This window comes from Chiloscyllium punctatum, chromosome 8 (assembly GCF_047496795.1).
Source record: "Chiloscyllium punctatum isolate Juve2018m chromosome 8, sChiPun1.3, whole genome shotgun sequence".
In the NCBI taxonomy this organism is placed as follows: Eukaryota; Metazoa; Chordata; class Chondrichthyes; order Orectolobiformes; family Hemiscylliidae; genus Chiloscyllium; species Chiloscyllium punctatum.
In genome coordinates, this window is record NC_092746.1 from 31,858,861 (window position 1) to 31,886,777 (window position 27,917).

Here is a 27,917-nt window from a genome sequence, read left to right on the forward strand (position 1 = left end):
AGGTGATAGGTCAGGGAGGGGAGGGTGGAGTGGATAGGTGGAAAAGGAGCTAGGCAGGTCGGACAAGTCCGGACAAATCAAGGGGACAGTGCTGAACTGGAAGTTTGAAACTAGGATGAGGTGGGGGAAGGGGAAATGAGGAAGCTGTTGAAGTCCACATTGATGCCCTGGGGTTGAAGTGTTCCGAGGCGGAAGATGAGGCGTTCTTCCTCCAGGCGTCTGGTGGTGAGGGAGCGGCGGTGAAGGAGGCCCAGGACCTCCATGTCCTCGGCAGAGTGGGAAAGGGAGTTGAAATGTTGGGCCACGGGGCGGTTTGGTTGATTGGTGTGGGTGTCTCAGAGATGTTCCCTAAAGTGCTCTGCTAGGAGGTGCCCAGTCTCCCCAATGTAGAGGAGACCACATCGGGAGCAACGGATACAATAAATGATATTAGTGGTTGTGCAGGTGAAACTTTGATGGATGTGGAAGGCTCCTTTAGGGCCTTGGATAGAGGTGAGGGAGGAGGTGTGGGTACAGGTTTTACAGTTCCTGCGGTGGCAGGGGAAAGTGCCAGGATGGGAGGGTGGGTCGTAGGGGGCTGTGGACCTGACCAGGTAGTCACGGAGGGAACGGTCTTTGCGGAAGGCGGAAAGAGGTGGGGAGGGAAATATATCCCTGGTGGTGGGGTCTTTTTGGAGGTGGTGGAAATGTCTCCGGATGATTTGGTTTATGGGAAGGTTTGTAGGGTGGAAGGTGAGCACCAGGGGCGTTCTGTCCTTGTTACGGTTGGAGAGGTGGGGTCTGAGGGTGGAGGTGTGGGATGTGGACAAGATGCATTGGAGGGCATCTTTAACCACGTGGGAAGGGAAATTGCGGTCTCTAAAGAAGGAGGCCATCTGGTGTGTTCTATAGTGGAACTGGTCCTCCTGGGAGCAGATACGGCGGAGATGGAGAAATTGGGAATATGGGATGGCATTTTTGCAAGAGATAGGGTGGGAAGAGGTGTAATCCAGGCAGCTGTGGGAGTCGGCGGGTTTGTAAAAAAATGTCAGTGTCAAGTTGGTCATCACTAATGGAGATGGAGAGGTCCAGGAAGGGGAGGGAGGTGTCAGAGATGGTCCAAGTAAATTTAAGGTCAGGGTGGAATGTGTTGGTGAAGTTGATGAATTGCTCAACCTCCTCGCAGGAACTTCCCACCCTATCTCTTTCAAAAATGCCATCCTGTATTCCCAATTTCTCCGCCTCCGCCGTATCTGCTGATCCATCAAAGTTTTACCTGCACATCCACTAATATCATTTATTGTATCCGTTGCTCCCAATGTGGTCTCCTCTACATTGGGGAGACTGGGCACCTCCTAGCAGAACGCTTTAGGGAACATCTCCAGGACACCCGCACCAATCAACCAAACCGCCCCGTGGTCCAACATTTCAACTCCCCCTCCCACTCTGCCGAGGACATGGAGGTCCTGGGCCTCCTTCACCGCAGCTCCCTCACCACCAGATGCCTGGAGGAAGAACGCCTCATCTTCCGCCTCGGAACACTTCAACCCCAGGGCATCAATGTGGACTTCAACAGCTTCCTCATTTCCCCTTCCCCCACCTCATCCTAGTTTCAAACTTCCAGTTCAGCCCTGTCCCCTTGATTTGTCCGGACTTGTCTGACCTGCCTATCTCCTTTTCCACCTATCCACTCCACCCTCTCCTCCTTGACCTATCACCTTCATCTCCTCCCCCACTCACCCATTGTACTCTATGCTGCTTTCTCCCCACCCCCACCCTCCTCTAGCTTATCTCTCCACGCTTCAGGCTCACTGCCTTTATTCCTGATGAAGCACTTTTGCCCGAAACGTCGATTTCGCTGCTCGATGGATGCTGCCTGAACTGCTGTGCTCTTCCAACACTACTAATCCAGAATTTGGTTTCCAGCATCTGCAGTCATTGTTTTTACCTCATTGTTAAGCAATAGAAGGTGCAGAGAGCAAAACTCTCCCCCTGTTTTACTGACGGAGACCTGGAGATGCTCGTAGATGGGGTATAGGAGAAGAGAGCTGTCCTTTATCCTGTTGCAGAAGGTTACATCTCTAGACACAAACAGTCTGGACCCTGATAGCATCCCAGGTCATTTCTGTGACCTGGGTTAGAAGAAGTGCCCAGCAGTAACAAAAGAACGTCAATGTTTTTCTGCATATCATAAAGATAAGGACACTATCTCCTCAGTATTGCCTCAGCACTCACTCTCACCAATTGTCCTAGATGCATGCAGTTCATCCATTCATAGCTCTCACACACCTCAACCTCTCAAACTACTTACTCTTTCTACCTTCTGTGTTTCCCTTTCACTCACTGCAGATGCATGACCACCTCTCCTGCTCCTGCACTCTTCCATCCATTTGCATCGTATCCTATACCTGTCTTCATTTCATTGCAGGAACTGAGCAGACTGATATCTCCTCAGCACCCTGATTGATGCTGTAACCCTCAGAGCCCAGGTTGTCTTGACCTGCAGCATTGGACGGGACCTGGTCTGCAATCAGACGAGCCCCATGACTGATTGTGACCATATTCCGATCCTGACTGTACTCCTTCTTGATTCCACTAACAACTGCTCCCCCTTCGAATCTCACACATGGTCAATTATTTGAAGTGTGTTTGCCACTTGAGCTGCTGGCACACGCTGCAAGTGTAAGCCATGATGTAACGCGGTACTACACAGTGATATTTCCTCTCTCTTGACTATTCAGTGCTTCCAAACATAACAAGCTCTTTGACCCTCCCTCCTCTCTAAAAGACATGTAAGCCACAAAGGCTGACAGACCTCAGGTTAGCACAAAGTGAGTGAGTGCTAAAAGTTATAAGACGCGTCCTGTGTAACCAACACTTCTCCAGGCACATAGGTGGCACAGCTGACACTTCATTGCACATAGAAGTGAATGTTCTTACAACTGTGGTGTTTAAGCACTAACACTCTCAGCTTAGCCTCAACCCATCATAAAACTTTGTGTAACTCAGTGCTACTCTTCCCCCAGTGTCCGATGTAACCCAACATCTTCTCAATGTTCAAAAGCAAACAAAAAGCAAACCAAAAAGCTGAAATTACACCTAGCAACAGAACAGAACTGTGTCCCTTTCAAGTAAATCTTCAGTTCATGAATGCTCACTGCGCTCAGCTTTCATCCACTGGAACCAGGTATCAATTAATCCTGTTTGGTTGGTAATGCTTGATGCTACTGTACCCTGTCATGCCTGAAGTAATATTCCTCCTGCTCAATGTTGTCATCTTTGTTTTTGGAAAACTGTTTCTGCTCTCCCACCTCTTCAGAACTTATCACATCCACATTTTGGTTGCCCTACAGGTGCAGAGCACAGCATGTTTGGATTATATGGTGCACACTGTGTCTGAAGTGCATTTAAGAGGCCAGTTGCATAATAATTCAATGTAGCTGACACCTCGGTGACCATCTTTAGCTGTGGTCAGAGCCATTTTTCAATTCGCAATGCTCATTTTCTAGTCAATTGAAAATGAAAGACTACACAGATTGCACTTAGTATAGTGGGTCTCAGTTTCAGACTATAAACAGTGGCCATGATAAACTTCCACGTCCCTTTCTACCTGTCACTTCCTGACCAGCCAATTAGAAATGATCCTAAACATGGAGTCATAGAGATGCACAGCATGAAAACAGATCCTTCAGTCCGACTTGTCCATGCTGACAAGATATCCTAACCTAATCTAGACCCAGTTGCCAGCACTTGGGCCACACCCCTCTAAACCGTTCCTATTCATATACCCAAATGTTGTAGTTGTGCCGGACTCCACTAATTCCTCTGACAGCTCATTCCATATACACACCACCCTCTGCATGTTCCCACACTCCTCCTGGAATTATATCTGCACCTCTCAACATTACTCCCAAGTCCAGGTGCTGCAGTTTAGTTATTCCTAACAATGCCTGGTGCATTCCATTTTCTGTGAGGCCAGGGTGATTCTGACTGTCAATGACCTCCATTCTGCCTGCAGTAACCCAGGGTCTCTAATTCATTATCACCTCCCTCCCTTGTCATAAGGAGTTTCCTCCCTTTGTCTGCTCTGCTCTTGGCATGCTGTCTCCAATCCCTAGAACTGAGTTCTCCAATTTCTGCACCACAGCAGTGTCCCTTGATAACTCCCCTTGACTTTCATTCCATTGATCCCAGGACTATGACAACCTCCACCAAGCCCCAATCCCTTCAAGGCACGGCCCCAACTAGGGAGTGACCAGACTCCTGACTGATCTGTGTTCGGCTCCTTGCCTGATTAACCCCTGCGACTGTTTGCACTGGACATGCAGGACTGACCAGGACCAGCACTGTGAATGACACTTTGACTGTCTTGAGCCCAAGCAGTATCCTACACCCTGGACTGAGATCAGATGATGCCTTTGATTTACTGAATCAGAACCTCTTGACTGACAGCAGCCCCACCGGGGGGGAACTACTCCTCTTAGATTTTGAGGCATGGCCATTTGGTTAAAGCTCATGCAGTGTCTTTGCCACATATGCTGCTGGCATATGCTACACATGTGAGATTGACACAGTACGGTGGGGTATAACAACATGTTCACCTCCTTGATTGATTACTGTTGACATGGCAAGTTGCCTGGCATAGTGTCTGCACTAAACGTCAACTCAAGGCAGAAGTACTGTGAGCCTTTATCCTCTGGCTAAAAGAGCTGAGGGTAAAAAGACAAGGCAAGGCAAGGATGCTGTGAGTATTGAAGCAGGCACGAAGGGAAAGCTGCAAAAACGCAGCCCTCGTTAAACAACCGACTAAGAATATTTTAACTATGTGTTGCGAATTCTATTTATATCATGGCTTACATCACGAGTATTTTTGACATGATTTAATTTGTGTTTAGTTCTGCTCTGTCCTTGTACTTGATAAATTACCTTAAGATTGTTATGATGTTAGCACTTACCTTGGACCACAGCACAGCTGATAACGCGAGGAGAGGGCTGGCAGCCAGAATTACCAGAGTTAGCTTCCATCCCCTTGCAAAACCAACTATTATGCCTCCAGCAAAAGTCGCGATGTACTGGAACAAAAGTCCAATCTTATCCCCAATCCCCTCATTGATTTTGTTGATGTCTCTAGTCATTGAAAAAGCACAATAAATTTCAGTGGAATAAGATGCTGTCATTAACAGCAACAGTCATTTTGAGGAAAAATGTACTTGTTTATCTAGATTGAAAATATAATATCATTCTTACGCTGTAAGACGTGTATTGAGTTGTCCAACTGGGTTAACATCAAACCATCCGATCTCTCTTCTTAGTAAAGTGTGCAAAAATAACTTTCGAAGTCTTCTCGTCTGTCTTGCTGAAGTCAGAACCCAAAAAGAAACTTGGATATAAGCACATAGCAGTGCTCCTGCTCCAATTGCAACATAGTAATAAGAAAACCTGGGGTGGAAACAAAAAATGTTTTGTTTCTGAAAATATTAATTGTTCTTCTGTAAAAGAAAGGAATACAATTATTTTTGTTTCTTATGTTTGTAATTTTTTAAAAAATGAACAGTTGAGAATTGGTAAAGTCTGCAAGGAGATTTGTCATTTTATTGTATAATAATTTCCACTAAATCAGTATGGTAATTTCAGAAATGTAGTACAATTGCTTATATATCTTGTCACTACCAAATTTTCAAAAGTAATTTTTACAATTGCACTCACTTAGCCATTTGTTCTTCAAAGGGCGTATCATCACAGTCTGTCATGTTTACTGTAATCAACCATGATAAGAATACAATTACATTGCAGAAAATATAACTGAAATATTTATTTATGATAATATTCTGTCTACACTGTGGCCTAACACTTAATTATTTTGAATCATATTACATCGTGTTCTGTGGAGAGGTTTCTGACTCTGATCACTCTGAGCAGCTGACCTTGGACTAATGTTAGAGGCTGTCCTTCACCTTACTCTGTTGGAAAACCCTGAGCAAAGAAGATCCCTCTTGATTTCTCTGAGGCTTGTTCACAGCCATGACAAACCTCCTGCTTTTGTGTCTGCACTGAACAGTAAGGCAAGACAGAAGCTTAGTAGCTCTAGTTGAAGGGTTAAAGCGCACAATGGCAAGGTAAAGCAATTCAAAGTAGGGATACTGTGAGCATCCAGTTTGGTTCAGAATGAGTGAGCACAATGACAGCAAGTACAGAGCCCAAAGATTCAACCTGGCAATTTATGTGAGTTGGGTCCATATCTCTGAGTGCATGTTTCCTTGCTGGAGCGTTACTATAGCCCACTGTGCAGAATTGAATTGTAAAGCATCTTGTAAGTGCGCTGGAGATCTACAATGAGATTTCTTAGAGATGGGCACATGTATGCCAACATCTATGAGTGTGCAGTGCAACCATTGCCCATGAAACATGCCCTGAGATATTGGCAACATCATCCAGCATTGAGATCGCCCGGAGCAAGCAGCAAGCTGAATTCATCAGGTATCCAGGCCGAGTTTTTTTGACATCTAGTTTATTTGGCAAGTTTGGTAAACTAGAAAGCTAGATATTAATGAGGTGAGTTGGACCATTCAAAAGGTATTTAACAAGCAATAAACTCCTTGATAGAGAACTCACCACTGCGTAGCATGAAACTCTCTGTGCCACTTGTCAAAAAATATAAAAGATGCCTCAAGATACTCCTCACCAGACTTCTCAACCAATTCTGCCACACATCTTATCATAGGCCATGTCACGCTGACACCTACAAGATTCCCCCCCACCCCCAGCTCTTCATCCCCTCAAATCATTTGCATGTCACTACTTTCTAATAGACCTCACTGCTAGTTTGCAGCGTTTCTGTCACAGAGCCCCCTACCACAGACATCTGTGTGAAGAACAAATACAAGGGTTATTGCTTGCTGTTCATCAACCCAAACCTGGTTGTTGCCCAGTTCTTTATGTGTATGGACACAGACTGCTCCAAAATCTGAGGAGTAATAAATGGTACTGTACATCATGAAATCATCAGAGAACATCCCCACTTCTGATCTTCAGACTGAAGGAAACTCATGGTGAACCAAATTTGTAGTCAATTTAGCAGAAAAGGTCAAAGGAGGGTATTCCAGGCTGGGAAATTAATCATTTATTTTGTAAATAAAATCTTCTGACTCCGACAGTCTGAATGAAATGCAAAGGCATGACTTGGCAAAGGGCAATTGAGTTATGAAATCGAATGTTACAAAATGCAATGGGCCACCTTTTATTGTACTGTTGCTTAAAATTACTCCAAGAAAAATAGCTTAAGCTGCACTTTGCTACCCATCAAGGAATAAAAGCATTAAAATGTTTTTCTAATTACACTTACTGCTGGGGATAGAATGCATTGTCCATGTTGTAAACGGTTGCAATTTAATTCAATTTTTATTGCGTAAAACATCTCACAAATAATTCATATTACATACACAATGTGACATTTGTCTAAAATATTGACATTTGTTCCATGTAAAAATGTAGAAAAAGGATTCCATCACTTACTGATGATTAATGGTTTCCGATAATATAGTAATCATTTTTAACTGATATTAGAATGGAAAAAATTCTGCCCTCCAAAATATCTGAATTTCTCTCAAAGATCCTCTCGTGTATGTGATATTTTTCCCATTGAAAGTGACCAGTTTTGAGAATAAAACGCTAAAACCTCTCGATTAAAATATAAGAATTGTTCAGAACAAGAAAAAATCATTAAGCTTGTCCTTTGGTGGTAAGCTACTACCTAGCCAGTATATCACGCCTCTTCCCAGAAATGCATCTGATTGTCTACTATGTGTAATTATTTTGTCCACTTCTTTCTTAATAATAGCTTACTCATGGAACTATTACTCAGTGGTTGCAAAGAATCTTTGCTAACTTTCATTCCCATTCCTAACTTCCTAAATTTTAATTATAGTCCAGACATTTGAAGCTACCATTACCATCAACAATTTACATGCGAAGTGATTTAATTGATAAGTTAGTAAACTACCTGCTGACTTCAATATTTTTGTAAGCTTTTCATCTTGTTTTTTTCAAGTAGACTGCTTAGTACCCATCAATTATGTCTCCTCCTTACAGCAACAAAATATTAGTTTATAAAATGTACTGGTATGAAAATCTTTCCAAAAAACATTAAAGCTACTTACAGGTTGAATTGGCAGCTTGGCATATAAATCCATTTGTCATATCTCCAAAAACAACTGATAATAATGGCAGACACATTCCATGAGCCACTGCAGCTATAATTCCAACTACCATCAGTAAAATATCCAGACCATCTGCAAAACGAAACTAAGAGATGTGCAAAATAGATAAGTCTTTCATCTCTCTTACCTGAATTTTACAAAAATATATAAACATCATTCCCCAAACTTTGTGTTGTACCAAAATGATAGTCAAAATGGATTTTCCGAGTTACTGTATTAAGTGAATTGCAAATGTCAAAATATTGGCAAACGTTGTGCAACAAGATTTTCATTGTGCTATATTGCTTACATGCAATAAGCACGAACAGACATTTCTTTTGCTTATTTCTCATGCTAGTTTTTTTAAAAAAAGGTAAAGAAATCAACCAATTCTTTTGTTAATATGAGAATTGTGATCACAATGAGAAAGCTAAGAGGAATCCATTATTTAGCTCCTAAAGCCTATTCCAGCATTCAATTTAATTATGGTAGCTGCTTCTTAACTTTATGTCCCATCTTAATTATATATTCCTTAATACCTTTCAATCTCAGTTTTGAAGATGTTCTAATGCTTTAGACTCAGTAACTTCCTGGGGGAGATAAATCCCAGTTATTGCTACCTTTTGTAAAAAAAAATACTTTTTTACATTTATCCCTAAGGGGCCTGGCTTTAATGTTAAGATACTGCTCACTTGTTCTAGACTCCTCCATTGGATTAAATAGATTCTCTTTTTCTATAACTTTTGATCATCTTAAACACATGATTTAGAGCACCACTTAATCTTTGATATTCAAAGGATACAGGTTTAGTGTATGTATTCAAGCTTCATGCCTAATCTTTTCAGCCTCTACCATTTTGATCAATCCAAGCTGTTCCTCTCCAAGGCCAATCCTTTCTGCGGCACCTCTGTAGGTGTAACATAATTTTCACCATTTTCCATTCCAAACCTCTTAAAATACAATTAATGCCAATATACCATTAACCTTTTAATTTTTTTCTACCTATCCACTATGTCTTGTGTTGTGTTCTTTGTATGTTCCCTGTTTTGTAAAGGAGCACATTGCTGAAATAACATTTCATATCCTTAAGGGTGGAGGCACGTAATGACCACTACCTTTTTTTTGTATTTGTGTTTTTAAAATCTGTGACTGAAATGAGAAAGGACTGCTTTATTTTTTAAACCAGTGTTTTACAAAGCTACATGTTGTGAAAGAAAGGAATTTAATTCCTGTTATGAACACTGTCTGTATAGCTGTGGGCTTTAGTAGATGTACTGGAGTTGGAGGGTCATTTACAAGTGAAGCTGATCATAAGCGACCAATTTTCAATAACAAAGATCAGTTAGTTGAGCAGGTTGGGCTGTCATCAAGACAGAGAGATGCTAGTTGGACCAGAAGAAAAACCAACAATTTTGAAACAGCAAAAAAACTCTCTCTCTCTTTGTTCTTTCCTGTCAGCCAGTTTAAATCTGAAGAAAAACAGCTTATCTTTCCTTTAGCAGACACTACCAGTTGTGACTTTGAATTGGATAAAGTCAGAAGTCTTTTATAAGTCAAATAGCCATCCTGCCGTGCACTTGCAAACCAGTGGAAACCATTAAGAAAAACATTGGCTGAGGAGAAACCTACAAATCAGTAAGAACCAATCCAGTAGATTTTGTAAACAAAGGCTATGGAACTGTCTTCCCAGATTTCTCTCCAGCCAGGTTTTGTTTACCCTGTTTATATTTGTCTGCTTATGTGTTTTAAGGGGAGTTTATAAGGAACTTAGTGTTTTAATTTGTAGCATTCACTTAATTTAGTCAAATTGTTTACCTGTGGCTAGAATCGGATGGCCTATAAATAAATAGTGATCTTTGGTTGAGTGTAGAAAGTTGGGCCATGTGTTCTATCAACCTGGATCTGAAAATCAGGTTGTTTTGGGATATTGTGTATTTCTTTTAAAAGCTTTAACTTTTATGATGACTCCAGAAATAGCAGGGCTTGATTCCTAATGCACTATCCTAGTGAATTGTAACAATATGGGCCCCTAAATCTCTCAATTCATCGACATATCCTCAGTTGTTAGAATTCAGTAAGTGCTCTAATCTATCACTTGCATGATCTATGAGATTTTCAAAGGTTGCAATGTTAAAATTAGAGGAATTTTGTGACTTACAAAGAGCTAGGGTAATTTTATCCCAAATGTAGTTTTGTTAACCCTTCACCAACTCAATTCTTTGGACAGAAAGCTAGATAAACAACAATAGTGAAAGCAATAAAAGGATTTACTAGTAAGGTTATTATAAATAAAGTTAGGATGAGGTTTATGTGTACTGGGATGAGGTAAATATCTTGTTCCTCCTCACCCCCAAAAAGGCAACTGTTAATTCACTTATTTTCTGGAACTGGCCATGCATCCTTATCATTTTCAGGTTTCCTGAGCCAACTTCATGGACCAATCTGATTTAAAGGCGTTTGTGAAGTGCACTACCTCTCCAAGACAAAGTGGAAGTGGGGACTTGTTGAATTTCAAGGTTAGTGTAATGAAGTAAATACTAATGCACCATCTGGCATTAACCTAAAATAGTTAAACAGTACTGTGATAATTTTTAATGAACAACAACATTTTAAAATTGTATTACGTAGCCTTTACTACATGGTAACAACTCATTTGCTTCAACCTGACTGTCCAGGTATTACCTGTTATGTTCCTATATTTCTTATTCCTCCTTTGAGTGAAGGCACACCTTTTGCTAGTAAAAAAAGTAAATTTCATAGAATTCATTTTCAAATGCTCAGTCCATGAACAGCAGGAAGTTAACTTTGTAGAAGTCATATTGTGCTTGTAGAGCTGATTAAATATTGCATGTGAACAGTGAGCATGTGAAGTATCTCTGAAGTACACAGATCCAAAAGACATGTCCATACAATAATTGTTAATATTTCATTAGGTCTGAAAGAGTTTTATACTATACCTTGTAGGCAGGACTCAATTTGAAATTTCAATGAAGTGAAACATTCTTTATATTAAGGTATACATACCATCTGAAGAGAGTTAACTGCTGGCACATTTTCAACTTTCTTTTCATCTTTACTTCTCCTAAAAAATAACAGCACAGAACTTTAAAATAAATACAGTTCCAACTTCAACATGGAAGCAATGTTTTAAATTTCTCAGGAGACGACAACACTCAAAGCTTGAGAAGATGGAAGAAGGTCAATACAAGGGTAATGCTCTGGGATGGGAATCATATTTAATTTGTTATTTGTTGATTTTAAACATTTAACACTCCACAACTGACTGACTCTTAATCCACAAGAAAAGTGAAAAAACAAAATGACTGTGCATTTGGTAGTTTGCGCTGATGCACAACAGCTGATAACACATTTGCAGCCCATTAAGTAATGCTGGCTGCCTACACACTATGACTTTGTATGCAGCGCGAGATCAATTTCACCCTCAAGAAGATTTGGGTTTTCAACAGACCAACTACCTCTGAAAATCCACCTAAATATTCACCCTCCTCAGCCAGTCAGTTAAGATATTCAGGCAGAACGTCCACATTATTTCTCAAAGGACTTTTTCTCTTTCACGAATGTAACTGAAAGAGAGAATCAAAGTAGATTTGTAACAATTCTGTCCTCCTTTCACTTCATGCTGGCATCCATCTTATCTTTTGTTCCATCTTAAAACTGCCAATTATTTTCCTATTCAAATCAATATGCTTCTTTCAAACTGTCGGTATTCCTATCTATTCCTTCCTGTTCATTCAAAGATGTGATTCCTCCCTCAGTTAGCGTTGGCACTATTCTTTCCAATTATTGTTGTCACTATCCTTCCTTCCTTTTACCTCAGTTCATGTTGGCCATTTTACTTTCTCTTTCCCTGCATTAACATTTGTAATCTTATCCCCATTCCAATGTCAACATTCATGAACTGTACTCCTGACTCCTGACTATTCCTTCCTAAAAATGTCTCATATAACCCCTAAACAAGGACAACTACTCCACCCCCCAAAGCTGATCTAACTTCTCTCCTTTTCATCCTTAATCTGCACTCCTTCTAAACGTGCCACTGCTGTCTTCTCTCCCTCATCCTGAAAACCACGTTCAGCTTATATCTTTTGCCCAACTTCTCAAAGAATTTCTTAATGTTGACCTAGTTCACCTTTATTTTCCCTTAGTATCTTTCTTACACAGAACCCATTTCTGCTACAACTGTTTCTGCCACCTGTGTAGTGTGGACTAGAATTCTGATTTTGTGAGATACGCTGCTTGTGGCAAGCAATAACTGGTATTACAAGTACAGGTCATTCTGCTATATTGTGCATGTTGTCAACACGTATTTGCTATAACACGATTGATGAATTGGGGACGCTGTTTCTAAAATGCGAATTTTTAAAACATGTGCTGGCTGTAACGCAATAATATCACCGACACTTTAAGTGCTGTTTCTGGACCAGGTTTTTTTTTTAACCTGGGGTTGCACAAGAACACAATCATTACATTATAGGAGAACTGACTGTACAGGAAATCAGAAGGAACGGAGAACAGGGAAGATATGCTGATTTTCATATGGCCGTTTATCATGGATATACTGCAATATTGTTGCTGACAATAAATCTAGAGTATTTTGAAGAAAATAGGAGAACATAATGACTGATAAGTTTGGGGTTACAAGTATGATATAATCATGCAAAATAGTTTAAATAATAACTCATTTGAAATTAATTCATGCTTTCCAAATTCGTATTCTACAGTAATAATAGAAACACAGATCAATATCTGAAAATTACAGCTGCTGCAGAAAAAGAACATTCTTCTTTCCTACATGTTAAGCTAAAGTTCTTTCCTGGAATATGAGGCATACCATTGAAATAAAATTTGAATCTTCGATAATTAAAATGGAAAATAAATCCTCAATACGTTGCTTACAGCAAGAAGCCATGTTGAAGAGAGGATGCATTAAAGAATCAAGGCTCCAGTGTTGTCGTCCTGTTTCTGCCCATCAGCATATTTCCTTGTTGGGATCATGTGATTATAGGATCAGCCTATCTAATAGAAGATACCTGAATGACAGTGGTGTCATCAGTCAACTCTTATGAAGTTAGTTCATTGACCTGTGTATATGATGGTGACAGTCTATTATAGGCGACATTAAATTGGGACATGGAATTTTATTGTATACTTTCATTGAGAACACTCCACCACTTACTTTTTTCTCTGATTCTCCTTAGGATCTTCCAAAGCATTTTCCTTGTGTTTCACTTTGTTAAAGTCACCATTTCTCAAATTTGCACCCTCTAGTTCCATTGTTATCTGAAATAACAATACAACTGAATGTACTTCTCTGTGGTGAGTATTTCAGATTCTTCAACATATTAAACTTTAGTAAAACTCAAAAGTAAAATTAAACAAGCTGTTTCAGACACAAGCTTTAATCACGGGAAAACATCTTATTCCTGTTACCACTTACTCTTCAGTACTATATTTACTTTAATCAACTTGTTTGGACATGTTATGACTCGCATCCAGGACAGGTGAGGTTTGAAACCAGGCCTCCGCGCTCAGAGGTAGAAATACTGCCACTGAACCTGAAAACTCTTTTTTCCTTTTTCAGTATGTATAGAATAGAAGATTCAAAGAATCCCTAGAGGGTGGAAACCAGCCATTTGGCCCAACACCGGCCCTTCGAAGAGTATCCCACCCAAATCCATTCCCCTACCCTACTACCTAACACTTTCCCCTCACTAATGCACCTACACATCCCTGAGCACTATGGACAATTTAACATGGCTAATGGGAGGAAACCCACACAGACAAAGGGAGTACATGCAAACTCCACACAGACAGTTGCCCGAGACATGAATCAAACCCAGGTCCCTGGCACTGTGGAGGCAGCAGTGCTAGCCACTGATTCACTGTGCTGCCCTGTAGGATCCAACTCACAATGTTTATAAGTTTCATTGAGTTAAATTATAGGATGCATCTTCTCCAGAAAAGAAAAAGGCATTTTAATGGCACCTTGCATTATTAACCCACAAATGGAGCAGAATGTTCAGGGCAATAAGAGATACACTGTGAGTTGTGAATCTCCAGAAATCGCTGGTTGATCTGTGCTACTTCGGTGTTTGTTTCTCATGATCTTCCTGATTAGCCATAAGAATTCGTTGGATTTGCATATTATCTTCTCTGTAAATAGTTATGATTGGAATAATAAATACATTTTTGATAACATGATATTTTTAATCCATACTAATTAATTTCTCTGGCCTAGAAAGGGACCATCTCATTCATGCATGAAGTCAATTGTTGATTTTACAAATACTGTATTTTTAATAAAACAACTTTTCCCATTCATTTATCTCTTTCTTTCATAACAACCTTTCTCTAACCATACTTATTTTCCTACATTTCTATTCGATTAAAGAGATATGATTGTGGTACCACCACTGACTGAGGTTCCAAATGCTGTGCCAGTCTTGTTGTCCTTTTAACAGCTCACACTTCCATCCAGTCAGCGTATAGAGAAATCCTCGAACAGGGAAATGTCTAACAATCTGTACCTCCAGAGGCTGACTCCAGCAAAATCAAGCCCAAGATATGAGTAGCTATAAGGTTACAAATAACATAACTCCACAGAATACTAACCTGCTGTGTCCCACAGGCAGCTGGTTATCCTTCAGACTTATTCAAAGAAATGGCAGCTTCTCCTGTCTGAACTTCGATATGTACTATGTGACACTCCCACAACTATAAATTACTCATTATCACACTACGGAAAAAAATGCCGTTTTTTTTTCATGTTAGTCATACCCAACATAAGCAATTTAAACTCGCAATATTATACTGTAACTTTATTTGGTTGAATGAAAAACCGATGTTAGGGGCCAAGGACCTTTATGTAAGAGAGTGCTAATATTAAACTGAGTAAAAAATAGGACGAGATAAATCCAGGAGTAATGATTGGGTGCTGCCAAACCTAGCTTTAAAAGGGTTCTAAAAATCATGTGACAGTGAGAAAAAAGAATGGAGACAGCAACTGAACGAGATATACCTATCGTCATAAGTATTTGCCTCTCCAGCAAGAGAAACTGCAGACTCACTTCTAATCACCCAAAATTAATTTACATGCAAAGGTCAGTTCAGCATTTAACAACAACTTACATTTAATCGCACTCCTAAATTAACAGAGTGTCTCAAGGTGTTTCACAGTTTGCAGGTGCACTGCTCACTGAATACTTGAATAGGGAACATGGAAATAAGAGTAGACCATTTAAACTCTGAGCATGTTTCATCAGTTCTGCAGTCTCCTCTTCCACGGGTGTCAGGATTCTCATTTCCAAGACACTTCACACCCCGCTTCCATGCCCTTTTTTTGACCTGTAGACAGAAAGGAGGATTGTGTGTCTTTTGGATCTGTGGAACAACATCTTCCTGCAAGTGGTACAACTTTCAAATCATAAACTGGCTCCCATACTTGGTCCACATGTTCCATCAGGTACAGAAGGCTTAAACCAAACTTAGGGAGATAGTGTCATATCCCACAATGACATCTGGCAGAACTAAAATTTAATTAAAATATCTGAAATACAACGGTAATCTCAGTAACATTGACAAATATCTTCAATTGTTCTAAAAGCCCAACTGGCTCACTAGTGTGCTTTACAGAAAGAAATTTGCAAGCCTTATTCAGACTGACCTACATGTGATCCATTGTAATGTGATTGACTCTTAACTGCCCATTAAAATGGAATAATCAGCCACTCAATTCAAGGAAAGTTAGAAGTGGGCACAAATGTTGGCCTTGCCTGTGATACCCACAATCCATGTAAGAAGAAAAAAAAAACTCTTCCTGCTTGCATCTCATTATGCCCGTATTAGTCTACTTTGTCAAGACTGCATCATGTCACTTGCCGTTGTAGAGTAGAAGACATTGTTGACCCCATTTTCTACACTGGATTCACGTCCACTCATGGACCCATGACTAGCAACCTCTACACAATCTCTGGCCAGGCTGCCTTGTTCTCTACAGAGGTAGTCAGCAATGGTAACAGAGCTTCCTGTTATCATCACTGGGAATCAGGACCCTGTGCCAATTTCAGATGGCCTGAGGAGAACCTGCATGGAAATATAACTAAAATGTGAGGCAATTCATCTGCATTGGGATATCGTTCCAGAATACTGAAATAAAGTGAAACACAGTGGAATTGACAGGGTTCCTGTTGTTTATAGCCTGAATGCCCAAAAATCTAGCACACTACCAGAGAAGTAGCTGAAGCTAAGTTACTGTTAGTAAACTGGTGGATTTTTCTTTTAAAAAATATCCCAAAACAAAGATTGAAAGAAGAGTCCAAATGGTGGATTCTGAAGTCAAATTGTCAGCAACTTGCCATTTGATGGAATTTCTCATCCCTGTACATCTTTGACTCTTCTGATGTCCTCTATCACTTATAAGTTTCCACTTTCCTGGCCATAATCACCGTCATTTTAGAACGGAAATCTAATCCCTGTACACCTTCATTTGCCACCACAATGGTTTTAAGGCTCTCTGCTTCTTCCTAAAGTGAAAACCAAACCAGGTTTCAATCCCACAATGGAAGCTGCTGGAATTTGAATGAAATGAATCAAACTGGAGTATAAAATCAGTCTCAATAATGGTGCCCTAAAATTACCATTGATTGTCCTAAAATTTGGCTAGTCTCTAATGCCTTCTCAGAAAATCTGCAATTCTTCCCTAGTTTGGCCTACATGTGACTCCAGACATACAGCAATGTGGTTAACTTTTAACAGACCTGAACCCCTAGTTTTTCTTTTTCTACAACACTACCTAGCACCATGCCATTAATTGCAAACTTCCCGTCCTTGTTTGTTTAAACAGAGTGCAATATCTCACATTTATCGAAATTAAACTCCCTCTGCCACTCCTCAGTTCATTGATCAACTTGTCCTTGTTCCATCCAGCTCTTACTGAAAACCAATTACATTTTTAACTTGACCCATTTCGGATGAAAGGTCACAGGCCTGAAAAAGTAATTCTGTTTGACATGGCCTAGAAAGCCACTCAGTTCAAGGGAAATTAGTGATGGGCAAAAAATGCTGGCCTTGTTAGCAGCACCCACATGTTATTCAAGAACACCTTTTTTTGTGGTATGTGCCAAAAGTGTTTTGTTCTAGTTCTGCTCGGGCCTGCTGCTTTAACTCTTTCCCCAGCACATTGATGACTGTATCCATGCAGTATTTTTCCCTCAGTCTGACTGGGAAAACCTCTTCAACCTTGCTTCTGTTTTGACCTTTGTTTCAATTTAAGTGGTACATCTCAGACTCCTCCCTCCCCTTTCTTCACTTCTCTGTCACTATTTGTATAAATAGGCTGATAACAAATATTCATTAAAAGCTCAATGACCCCTCTGGCCACCTCAGCTGCACACCCACTAACTCTATGCCCAGTAAGGACTCAATTCCATTCTTCTATCACATCTGTTCTGATGAAGCAGCCTCCCACAATAGAGCTTCTGCATCGTCTTCTTTTTTTGTAGCATCACCACTCTCTGTGTTGCTGAAGAATGAATTCTTCTTTCACTCAATCTTTCCTGTCTTTCAACCTACCATGGATCTGCAACTTAGAGTCATAGAGTCATACAACACGGTAACAGATCCTTTGGTCCAACTAATCCACGCCGACCAGGTTCCCAAGCTAACCTACTCCCATGTTTGCATGTTTGTCCCATATCACTCCAAAGCTTTCCTATTCATTTACTTATCAAAATGTCCTTTAAACGTTGTATTTGTACCCACATCCACCACTTCCTCTAGCAGTTCATTCCACACATGAGACACACTTATGTCCTTTTTAAAACTTTCTCCACTCACCTTAAAAATATGCTCCCCTGCCCTAGAGAGAACACCCTTGCTATTACACCCTTCATGATTTTGTAAAGCCCTACAAGGTCAATCCTCAACCTCCTACACTCCAGTCAAAAAATCCCAGCCCATCTAGTCTCTCCTTATAATTTAACCCCCCCCCCCCCCCCCCCATTCCCAGCAACATTGTGGTAAATCTCTTCTGAACCCTCTTCAGCTCAATAATCTCCTTCTTAAAGCAGGGCAGCCAGAACTGTACAAAGTACTCCAGAAGAAACCTCAACAACATCCTGTACAACCTCAAAATGATGCCCCAATTCATATACTCAAAGGTTTGAACAATGAAGGCAAGCGTGTCAAGCGTCTTCTTAACCACCCTGTCTACCTGCAACGCAAGTTTCAAAGACCTGAACGCCTTGGTCTCTCTGCAGCACCATACCATTAATTGCAGAATCCCAGTCCTTGTTTGTTTTAATAGAAAGCAATATCTCACATTTATCCAAATTAAACTCTCTCTACCACTCCTCAGTCCATTGATCAACTTGTCCTTGTTCCAGCCAGCTCTTGCTGAAAACCAATTACTTGACCCATTTCGGATGAGAGGTCACAACCTGAAAAAGTAACTCTGTTTCACTCTCCCCACAGGTGTTGCCAGAACCAGCTAAGTATTTCCAGCATTTTCCCTCTCTGTCATGGAATAATGCAAGTTTACAGCAAAGAAACGTAAGAACGCAGGAAATAGGAGCGTGATTAGGCCGTGCTGCCACCATTTAACACGATCGTGGATGATCTGCCCCCAGACCTCAACTCCTCTTTCATGCCAGCCATCAACTTGCTAATATTTCAAAAATCTATCTGCTTTTTCTTTAAATATGCTCAATGATCTGTACCTCCACAACTCTCTGAGGTCGGGAATTCCAAATATCCACAATCCTCTGATTACTTTTTTTTCACTTTAACAATTTCTAGGGTGAAATTATGCTTTGGGTTTGTTTCAGACACAACTTAAAAATCACTCCAATAACTTTGACCACTTCTTTCTGTACATCATAATATCTACAAAACAAGCTGTTGAGACAACAATGATAATTCCATGCGTGACAAAAACAAAGATAAGCAGACAATAAACGTGAGTCATGAAATGAATAAGATACCTTATCCCTTTATTTTCAATGTTACTTAATGATCATAACCAAAAATTAATCATTAACAAAGACAGATTATTTTATTGCACTTACTGTATTTTTAACATCTTAGAGATTTTTACAATTTAAACGTTTCTGAATTTTTCCACATAATCAAACACTTGTTTATTATCAACTTCATACAAGTTTCAAAGACCTGAACCCATTGGTCTCTCTGCAGCACCATACCATTAATTGCATAATCCCAAAAACAATGCAAAAACAATGTGGTAAGTTTTTAAACAAGAATATTTCCATGATCTGTATACATTGTCATTATAACTCATGTTCATTGTCCATTCTTAAATTGCCCGAAGATGACGTCAGGGCATCTCCTTGAAACTGCTGGTGAGAATAGAGTCATGCGTGGGCAAACAGGGTAAGATCATCAATGTCTTCATCAAAGAACATTGAACACCACACCCAGTTTGTTTTTTACATTGCAATCTGTTAACAGGTTTTTGACATTCAGTTCCTTAAAGAAAAATGTGTATTGAAAATCTCCCCAGGTCGTGGTGAAATTCAAACCCACATGGCTGGATCTTCTGTCACAGAAGGCACATTACCAGAGCCAAAAACAGAAGGTGACACTGGTCTGGCTGAGCTCAGAACCCTGGAAAAGAATTCCCTGGATAAAGGCTAATTAAATGGTTGTGCACACAATTATGAAGAGTGGCTCACCCCACAAAGAGCCAGTCCAATCAGAGGGTCTGGAAAGTAAGGAGGAGGATGTGTCAATGGGCAAGGGATAAGCAGTGTTGCGAGAATTTTCCAGGCTTTGACATTAGCATTACTATATACAAAGAGTGGCCAGACAGAGATCTATAGAATGTTAAAATGGCCTTTATTATTTACCAATAGCAAGGGACTCCAGATATCTAAATATGAACGCTGGAGACCGAGAACAAAGAATTGCAGAGACATTTATACTCTTGGGTTCGGTCACAAGAAATTAACATATACCAATTAAGAGGTGTACAGTTATCCAAATCGAATTGTTACTGTTGATTAGGTTTAGAACATGCATAGAATATATATGCAATTAACCCATCACTACATACATACCTTTATCTAATGGAAATATTGTTTTGTGTGAAGGCATGTACATACCATCAGGTTTTAATGCACTATAGGCTATAAATTCTCCTTGCATATTAGTTCGTGGCTGACTTATGCATATCAATCACTCTTCTTTATCCAATGCACCTGGTATTTTTTCCAAGGCTCAGAGATTCAATTAATTAACAATGCTTTATTTGTCTGTGAGCATGATCTTATTGCTTCATTTTGCAGAAAAGTTAGCTCCTGAATAAATAGTCCCATGTATTGTTTGATAAACAGTTTTGTGCTCTTCGTCAAGAGTGTGATGCTGGAAAAGCACAGCAGGTCAGGCAACATCCGAAGAGCAGGAGAATCAATGTTTCAGGCATAAGCCCTTCATTAGGAAGTTTTGTGACTAAACATTTTTGTTTCCTCGTAAGTTACCACTGCTAAAGGTTAGCAACTGTGTATTATTAAATATTGCTCCACAAGTTATTTTATTGAAGTATTCTGTCCTAATCCCTTCCAACAACAAAATGCCAATGTCAACAACACAGGACCTACAACCCCAGGGATGTGGAAGTGGTTGTGATACATGGGTGGCACATTTGACATGTCCAGCTGGCCATTTTAGAAGGCATTTTCATTGCCATTCATTGTCTGGATGTACTACAAAGGTGCTTCCTGCCTCCCCAAGATATGGAACATGTCCTCAATCACTACCCTTTGTCTTACCCATCTCTAGAGGGCCGATAAAATTCTGGCTGTACACTCTTTGGCCTGTGGATGACCAGTTTAGTAGCTTAACCACGATATTGTTGCACACCAGATGTACTTAACTTTATGATTCTTGCAAACATCTGGAAGAATCTAAATCAGAAAAGTGATCCCATTATGACAGTGGTATCTTAACCTGTTCATAGAGAGGCAATGGTGTCTGTAGAGATTTAAGAGGCCTGGGAATGGAGAGAGAGAGAGAGGGAGAGAAAGAGAGAGAGAGAGAGAAAGAGAGAGAGAGTCAGTGAATGAGTGAGTGAGAGACCTCCTACCAGGTTCCAGAAGGCCTCCAATGTCCCACAATATCTTTAATTACCTGAGGTCAGATATGGGAAGGATGTGCTTATCACAGTTGGTGATTAACATACTTGCTAAATTCACAAATTCTGAAAGATGTTTCCGGCTTCTAGTTCTCTCCCATTCCATGGTTTCTTCCTTAAAGTATCATAGAATGTCCCTGAACCCGTGTAAATTTCCACTGCTCCAAGGATAATATTACAGGTTTGAATCTCAAAAGAAGCGTCAAAGTTGCTTGACTCCCTGACATTGTACAATAGGAGCTGAAAATGTGTTGCTGGAAAAGCGCAGCAGGTTAGGCAGCATCCAAGGAAGAGGAGAATCGACGTTTCGGGCATAAGCCCTTCTTCCTGAAGAAGGGCTTATGCCCGAAATGTTGATTCTCCTGTTTCTTGGATACTGCCTGACCTGCTGCGCTTTTCCAGCAACACATTTTCAGCTCTGATCTCCAGCTTCAGTAGTCCTCACTTTCTCCTCATTGTACAATAGGATACATGCACCAATAACTCTGTCCATTTCCAAAGTGTCCTTCCCTTTCCATCCTTGGGCTGTGTTTTGGGCTCCCCACAGGCTGACTGCAGGCTGACTGGCAGAAGAGGTACAAAATTTCCCAAGTGGTCTTTATGGCTGATCATGACCTATCCACAATTTTCCACAAGACCTGTTAGTATCAAACACTTTATTGTCGTTTCCCACTCTGCCTCAACTCTGAGGCTGATGGTGAGAGTTCTGTTGTGGAGGAAAGCCCAGTAGGTCACCTGCTTAGGTCTTGGGCAAGAGGTAGTACTTCCTTTTCCACAATAATTGCTTCAATGTCTGCCCCTTTGCTTCACCCTCACTTCTCCATTTTCTCCCTCCCCCCCACTCCTCCCAAACCTCCAGGCTCCACATTAAGATACCCAACCCCTCCAGCCCACCATACCCCTTGCTACTCATCTGCGCTCCCCCCCAATCTGCCCGCCAGTCTACGTCTGCTCCTTGTTATGAGATCCCTGTGTATAACTTGATCTCAAAATCCAGTTTAAGAATCTGGGGAGTGATTGCTGTCCAAGCCCTGGTCACTCCTGCCACCGGCATTTCTGGAATTACAAAGTCGTTGGGCAAGCTGCTTTGTCACCTAATCTCTAAGGTGGACCTTAGTGAGAGATGGAAGTCTGTCTCCAGTCTACTGAGGGGCACCCAGCTGGCAGGCAATACCTCTTGGATAAAAGAGTTATTTAGCGAAGAAAGGTTGACCAGGTTAGTCGACATCCACTGGAGTTTAGAAGAATGAGAGGTGATCTTTTGAAATATAGAAGAGTTTGAGGGAATTGGATAGAGTGGATACATAGACTCCATACAGTTTGGATACAGGCCCTTTGGCCTAACAAGTCCACACTGATCCTCCAATGAGCATCCTAGCTAAACCCACACCCTACCCTATTCCTCTAAATTTACCCCTGACTAATGTACCTAGCCTACACATCCTTAAACAGCATGGGAGGAAACTGGAGCACCCAGAGAAAACCCACGCAGACACGGGGAGAATATGCAAACTCCACACAGACAGTCACCCAAGGCTGGAATCAAACCCGGATCCCTGGCGCTATGAGGCAGCAGTGTTAACCACTGAGCCACTCTAAAATTTGTGAGGGATATTCCCTCTTGTGGGATAGACTAAAACAAATGAACATAATTTAAGAACATAATGTCTCCATTTAGGATAGAAAAGTCGAGAATTTCTTTTTCCCTCAGAGGTTGATTTGAATGCGGAATTGTCTTCGCAAGAAGGTAGCGAGGCTTAGTATTCAAATTTACTCAAAACTGAGTTAGATAGACACGGGAATCAAGATGGAGTGCAAACAGGAAAGTGGAAAGTCAGAGGTAAATATAGGATGGGGCAATGGGTTGGGTGGGTTGATCTTTGGAGGGTTCATGTGGACTTCTTGAGTCGAAGAGCCTGTTTCCACCACTGTAGTGATTTTATGATATACCATTATTATTATTATGCTTTTAGAATTATCAGAACCAGAAGCTTAGACACAAGCTAACGAAGCAAAGCATGGAACTAAAAAGCAAAATACAAGGCATACTCAGCTAGGCAGATAGCACCTGCAGAAAGAAAACTGGTCATGTTTCAGACCAGTAATCATTTGTCAGAAATGGGAGAAATTAGAAATGTAATTGGATGTAAGGCAATGAAAGAGAAGATGGTGTGGAGAAAATAAAACAACTGTGATAGGTTAGGGGGAAGAGAGATTAAATGACTGTGAGATATCAAATATTTTCATGTTGCACAGTCAAAGGGAATAAGACCAGTGCCCAGAGTAGAAATAAATGGCAGAAGAACTGATGTTGGGATCTAATATAAAGGGAATAAGTAAAGAATGAGAGGAGAAAAGCAAACTAGCAAAGATACATGACAAAAAATTGGGGCTGATATTATACTGAAAAATTGATTAACATAGAGTTAAGTCTGGTAAAGTACAACTTCTTAGATGAAAGATGTGATGCTGACCCTAGAGCTTCTGTTGAGTTTCATTGCAAAATGGGAGCAGGATAAAGACTGAAAAGATGGGAACAAGGTGGAATATTAAAATGACATGCTTCTGGAAGATGGCCTTTATATTTGTGAACTGAACAGAGACACTCCGCAACATGGTCACCCCATCTGCATTTAGTCTCCCCAGTGCAAGAGGAGGTATATTCTGAGTCATGATTTTGAGATGCCAGTGTTGGACTGGGGTTTACAAAGTTAAAAATCACACAACACCAGGTGTTAGTCTAATCGGCTTATTTGGAAGCACTGCTCCCTCAGCAGGTGGTTGTGGAGTGTAAGAACCACCACATAACACCATTTCACTATATGCTTTCAGTCTTTGACAGTAGAAAGGAAGGAGATAAAAGAAGTAGGTGTCACATCTCGTGCACTTGTGTGAAAAGGTACTTTAGGGGAGAATTAAAATTAGAATTAGCTTTATTGTCGCAAGCACTCAAATGAGTTCGTTGAAAAGTTTACAAGTCGCAAAGTATGGCATCATCTTAGGTACAAAGATACCTGGGTACAGATCTGTGAGTACAAATTCTTAGGGGAACAAAAATTAAAAATAAAGTATATGAAGTCCAGAATTGCACACTTTAGGAATAAGTTAGAAAAATAAAGAAAGAAAAATTTCAGAAGAACAGTCCTTCCAACCCAGTCCATGCTGGTACCTAGTCTCTAGTCTGCACTGGACCTTGACTCCAGACCACACCAGGGTTCACCTCAAGGCTTCCAAGGCTAGGTGAGATCACCTCAAGACTGGGACACTGATCTGGAATCACCTCGAGGCCAGAAGCCCAAGCGGAGGGAGGAGCTGTTGATAGTGACTATGGAGCAGATCAGAAATTGTGGAAGGAGTGACTTATCTGGAATACCAAAATTAGAAGGAGAATGTTTTTGCTGGAGACATCACACTGGTGGTGACAGACAATGTACATGTTGCATAATCCACAATGAGGATATATTAAATACTCATGTGCTTGAGTGTCAGGCCTTAGGATTTAGAGAGTGTCACATCCAGGCAGGAATGTAGACAGCCAAATTCCTGCCAAAAAAAATCAGACGTGAAGGCAGAAAATAAAGCATTCGAACATTTATTAATTTAAGTCAATCTCATTTTCAAATGTAGAATACTGAGACTGGTGTGTTATCAAGTAAAAAAAAATGTATATTTCAATTGCTTTAAGAAACAGATGAAATACAAAATGAATGCCTCAACTTAGACTAGAGCTGCAGCTACTGCCTGTGGGAGGTCAGGGACTTGATTTAGCAAGATATAACAATGCCAGGGAAATTACTTTATTTCAACCTCAATTATCCATTTTTACAACTTAGGTTAAACGCAAACTGAAGGTCTATAGTGCTGAAGATAAGACTGAATCAATACTCAATTGCATGAAATTGTAATAAAAGGGTGCTATAGTCACTGGTTCATCTGAGTCTCCATTTTGAGTCAGAACACTCCTAGTTAAACATTAGCACCAGATCATAGACTGTCATATTGCAGGCTGAGAGGTTCACTGTGGTAAACTCTAGACTGAGGAGAAAATATACTGAACTGGATGAAATTCAGGAATGGACATAAAAAAATTGTTTTTAAAGTATTATACTTACTTAACAATGATTTAGTTCATGAAATAATGCAGTTCATTAAGCACAGTAACTTGACTCTGTATATGAACTGACTTTTACAGTTCTAAGCTCCTACTTCAAGAAAAAATTACAAATGTTTTTGCAAACCCACCACACAGATGCTTCAGGCAGGCACAGTGTTCCTCGGGAGCACTACCTGGTAAAGCACAGACGTACAGCCATTGATTTTGGCTTCACGATCACAACCCCACAAATACAATAACTCAAATGGACATTTCCTATTGTACTGGGTTTGTCGACAGGCATTTTGACACCAAGGAATGAATTACAGTTTCAGGATTTACACAAGTTCAATTAACCTTCATCCACTGTGTAAACCTCAATGATAAAATCATGAGTGAATGTATTTGGAGTTCAACCTTTTAACAAGGCCTCTTAACTGGGGAGTTTTGGAGTAAGAATGCTAATAATATTTACAGTATCAGTTCCCTTGACAGTCCTCCATTTTGCACTTTTGATTTCTTTTCTCAGGTAAAGACTTTCTTTGATGTTATTAGCGATCACTAACTTTGACATTGCATCTTAGAAGGTGGCAAAGATATGTAAAGGTAAAATTGCCATAGGGCTGTTCTCTCATCAGAGAGAAATGACTGATCGTTCTTAAATCTGAGGGTCTCCATGTCTCAGGCAAAGGGAGATGTTGAAAAGGAGAGGCTTTCACAACAACTTCAGCTGGTGGGGGAATTGAACCCATGCTACTGGAGTCACTGTGCTTTGCAAACCAACTGTCCAGCTAACCAACTGAGCTAACCAAGTCCCTAAAGTTATGCACTCTGTGAAAGTCTGGACAGTTAAGTTGGGAAAGACAAATTTTGTGAGGAAGATGTGCTTGAAATGTTAAGAACACAACACATGACTGCCCTGGGAGCTGTGTCTGGAGTTGTCAGAGGCAATCTCACTTAACTGCCCCTATTTCACAAGACAGGCAGAGACAGAAACTTGGGTCAAAAAGTGTGGAACTGGAAAAGCACAGCCAGTCAGGCAGGATTCAAGGAGCAGGAGAATCGATGTTTCGAGCATAAGCTCTTCATCAGCTATTCCTGATGAAGAGCTTATGCTCTAAACATCGATTGTCCTGCTCCTTGGATGCTGCCTGACTGGTTGTGCTTTTCCAGCACACCTTTTGACTCTGATCTCCAGCATCTGCAGTCTTCACTTTCTCCTGAGACAGAAATGTGCTATCTGCTGCACAAAGATCTGTGTGTAACATCTTCTCATACTTGAAATGACCACAAGATGAAGTTTTCATGGAAACAAGTCCTCTGTTATACCTCTCCCAGAGACAGTTCCCTCATCAAGTTTTTCAAAGCGCATTTGTGTTTCAGCCATTACGCTTGCAAAATGGTCATCATTTTTCCTGCTGAACAGGACTGCAGCTGGCAGAATTCCAATGGTTTGAAAGAATTGCGCAAAGTTTCTTCATATAAATCACATGGACTGCTATCAAATGTATAGGACTTGCAAATTAATTGCTACACAGATAAGGATGAGATGTGTATTTTGATCAGAAAAACAAAGAGGTTGCATATTGCTGACAAACTAAGTATCTAAATAGATAGCTATATGGGAGCACCAATCACTGTTATAAATGAGGCAATAAGACCATTACAAAAGCTGACCAACCACTAAGGTGAAAGACTTGAAAAGTGGAAAGAATATGTTAAGTTGGAGTGTGAAATTAACTTTTTTTTAACTTTAAGTTTAATTCGCTTGTGGGATTTGGATGGTCAGTATTTATTGCCTGTCCCTAGCTGCCCTTAAACTGAATGGCTTGCTAGCCCATCTCAGAGAGCAGGTAGGAGTCAACAAAATTGCTGTAGGTCTGGAGTCACATGTGGGCCAAACCAGGTGAGGATGGCAGATCTCCTTCTCTGAAGGGCATTAGGTGGGTTTTTCTGACAGTCGACAAATAGTTTCGTGGCCAGTAGATTCTCAATTAAAAACTCTCAACTGATTATTAAGCCTTATTGTTATGAATAACCACAGGATTGAGAAAAAAAAGCATAAGATTACTTACTATTTGCAACCAAAGATTCCCCAAATGAATCTCTTAGTTTATTCAAATTGATTTATGCTCACAGGAAAAGAGGTCCATTAAAATTCATTAATGGAAAGATTTTCAACACTTTTTAAATGTTGAATATGTCTCATGTTTCTGGAGAGGCTTACGAGTTTTATATTTATGTTTAGATTTTATTATCATGTATACTCAAGTACCGAAGTACTGGAGTACACTGAAAAGTGTATAATGTCATCACACACAGCTCCATCTTAGGTACAAAGGTACCTAGGTACAAAAAAACTCTGGTACAAACTCCAACAACTTTGTCAATTATGCTCTCCCATACATAAATCCGTGTTGACTATCCCACTTTTCTATTATTTTCTAAATTCCGACTACAGACTTGAAGCTAATAGGTTCAC

General features: G+C 40.4%; 1 protein-coding gene across 3 annotated transcripts in view; it reads right to left on the reverse strand.

Moving 5' to 3' along the window:
* Positions 1–27,917, reverse strand: part of LOC140480456 (ATP-dependent translocase ABCB1-like) — a 104,425-nt gene that overhangs the window by 71,176 nt on the left and 5,332 nt on the right. Inside the window, exons 2-8 of one of the 3 annotated variants that reach the window (XM_072575330.1) lie at positions 15,324–15,539; positions 13,372–13,475; positions 11,199–11,256; positions 8,136–8,280; positions 5,686–5,734; positions 5,227–5,418; positions 4,935–5,106 (exon numbers count right to left, since the gene is read on the reverse strand). In XM_072575330.1, the coding sequence (XP_072431431.1) occupies positions 4,935–5,106; positions 5,227–5,418; positions 5,686–5,734; positions 8,136–8,280; positions 11,199–11,256; positions 13,372–13,469 (714 nt within the window). In that variant the 5' untranslated portion in view covers positions 13,470–13,475; positions 15,324–15,539. Of the gene's footprint in view, positions 1–4,934; positions 5,107–5,226; positions 5,419–5,685; positions 5,735–8,135; positions 8,281–11,198; positions 11,257–13,371; positions 13,476–14,807; positions 14,887–15,323; positions 15,540–27,917 lie in introns of those variants that run through there. The other 2 variants (XM_072575332.1, XM_072575331.1) reach the window with 2 other exon arrangements.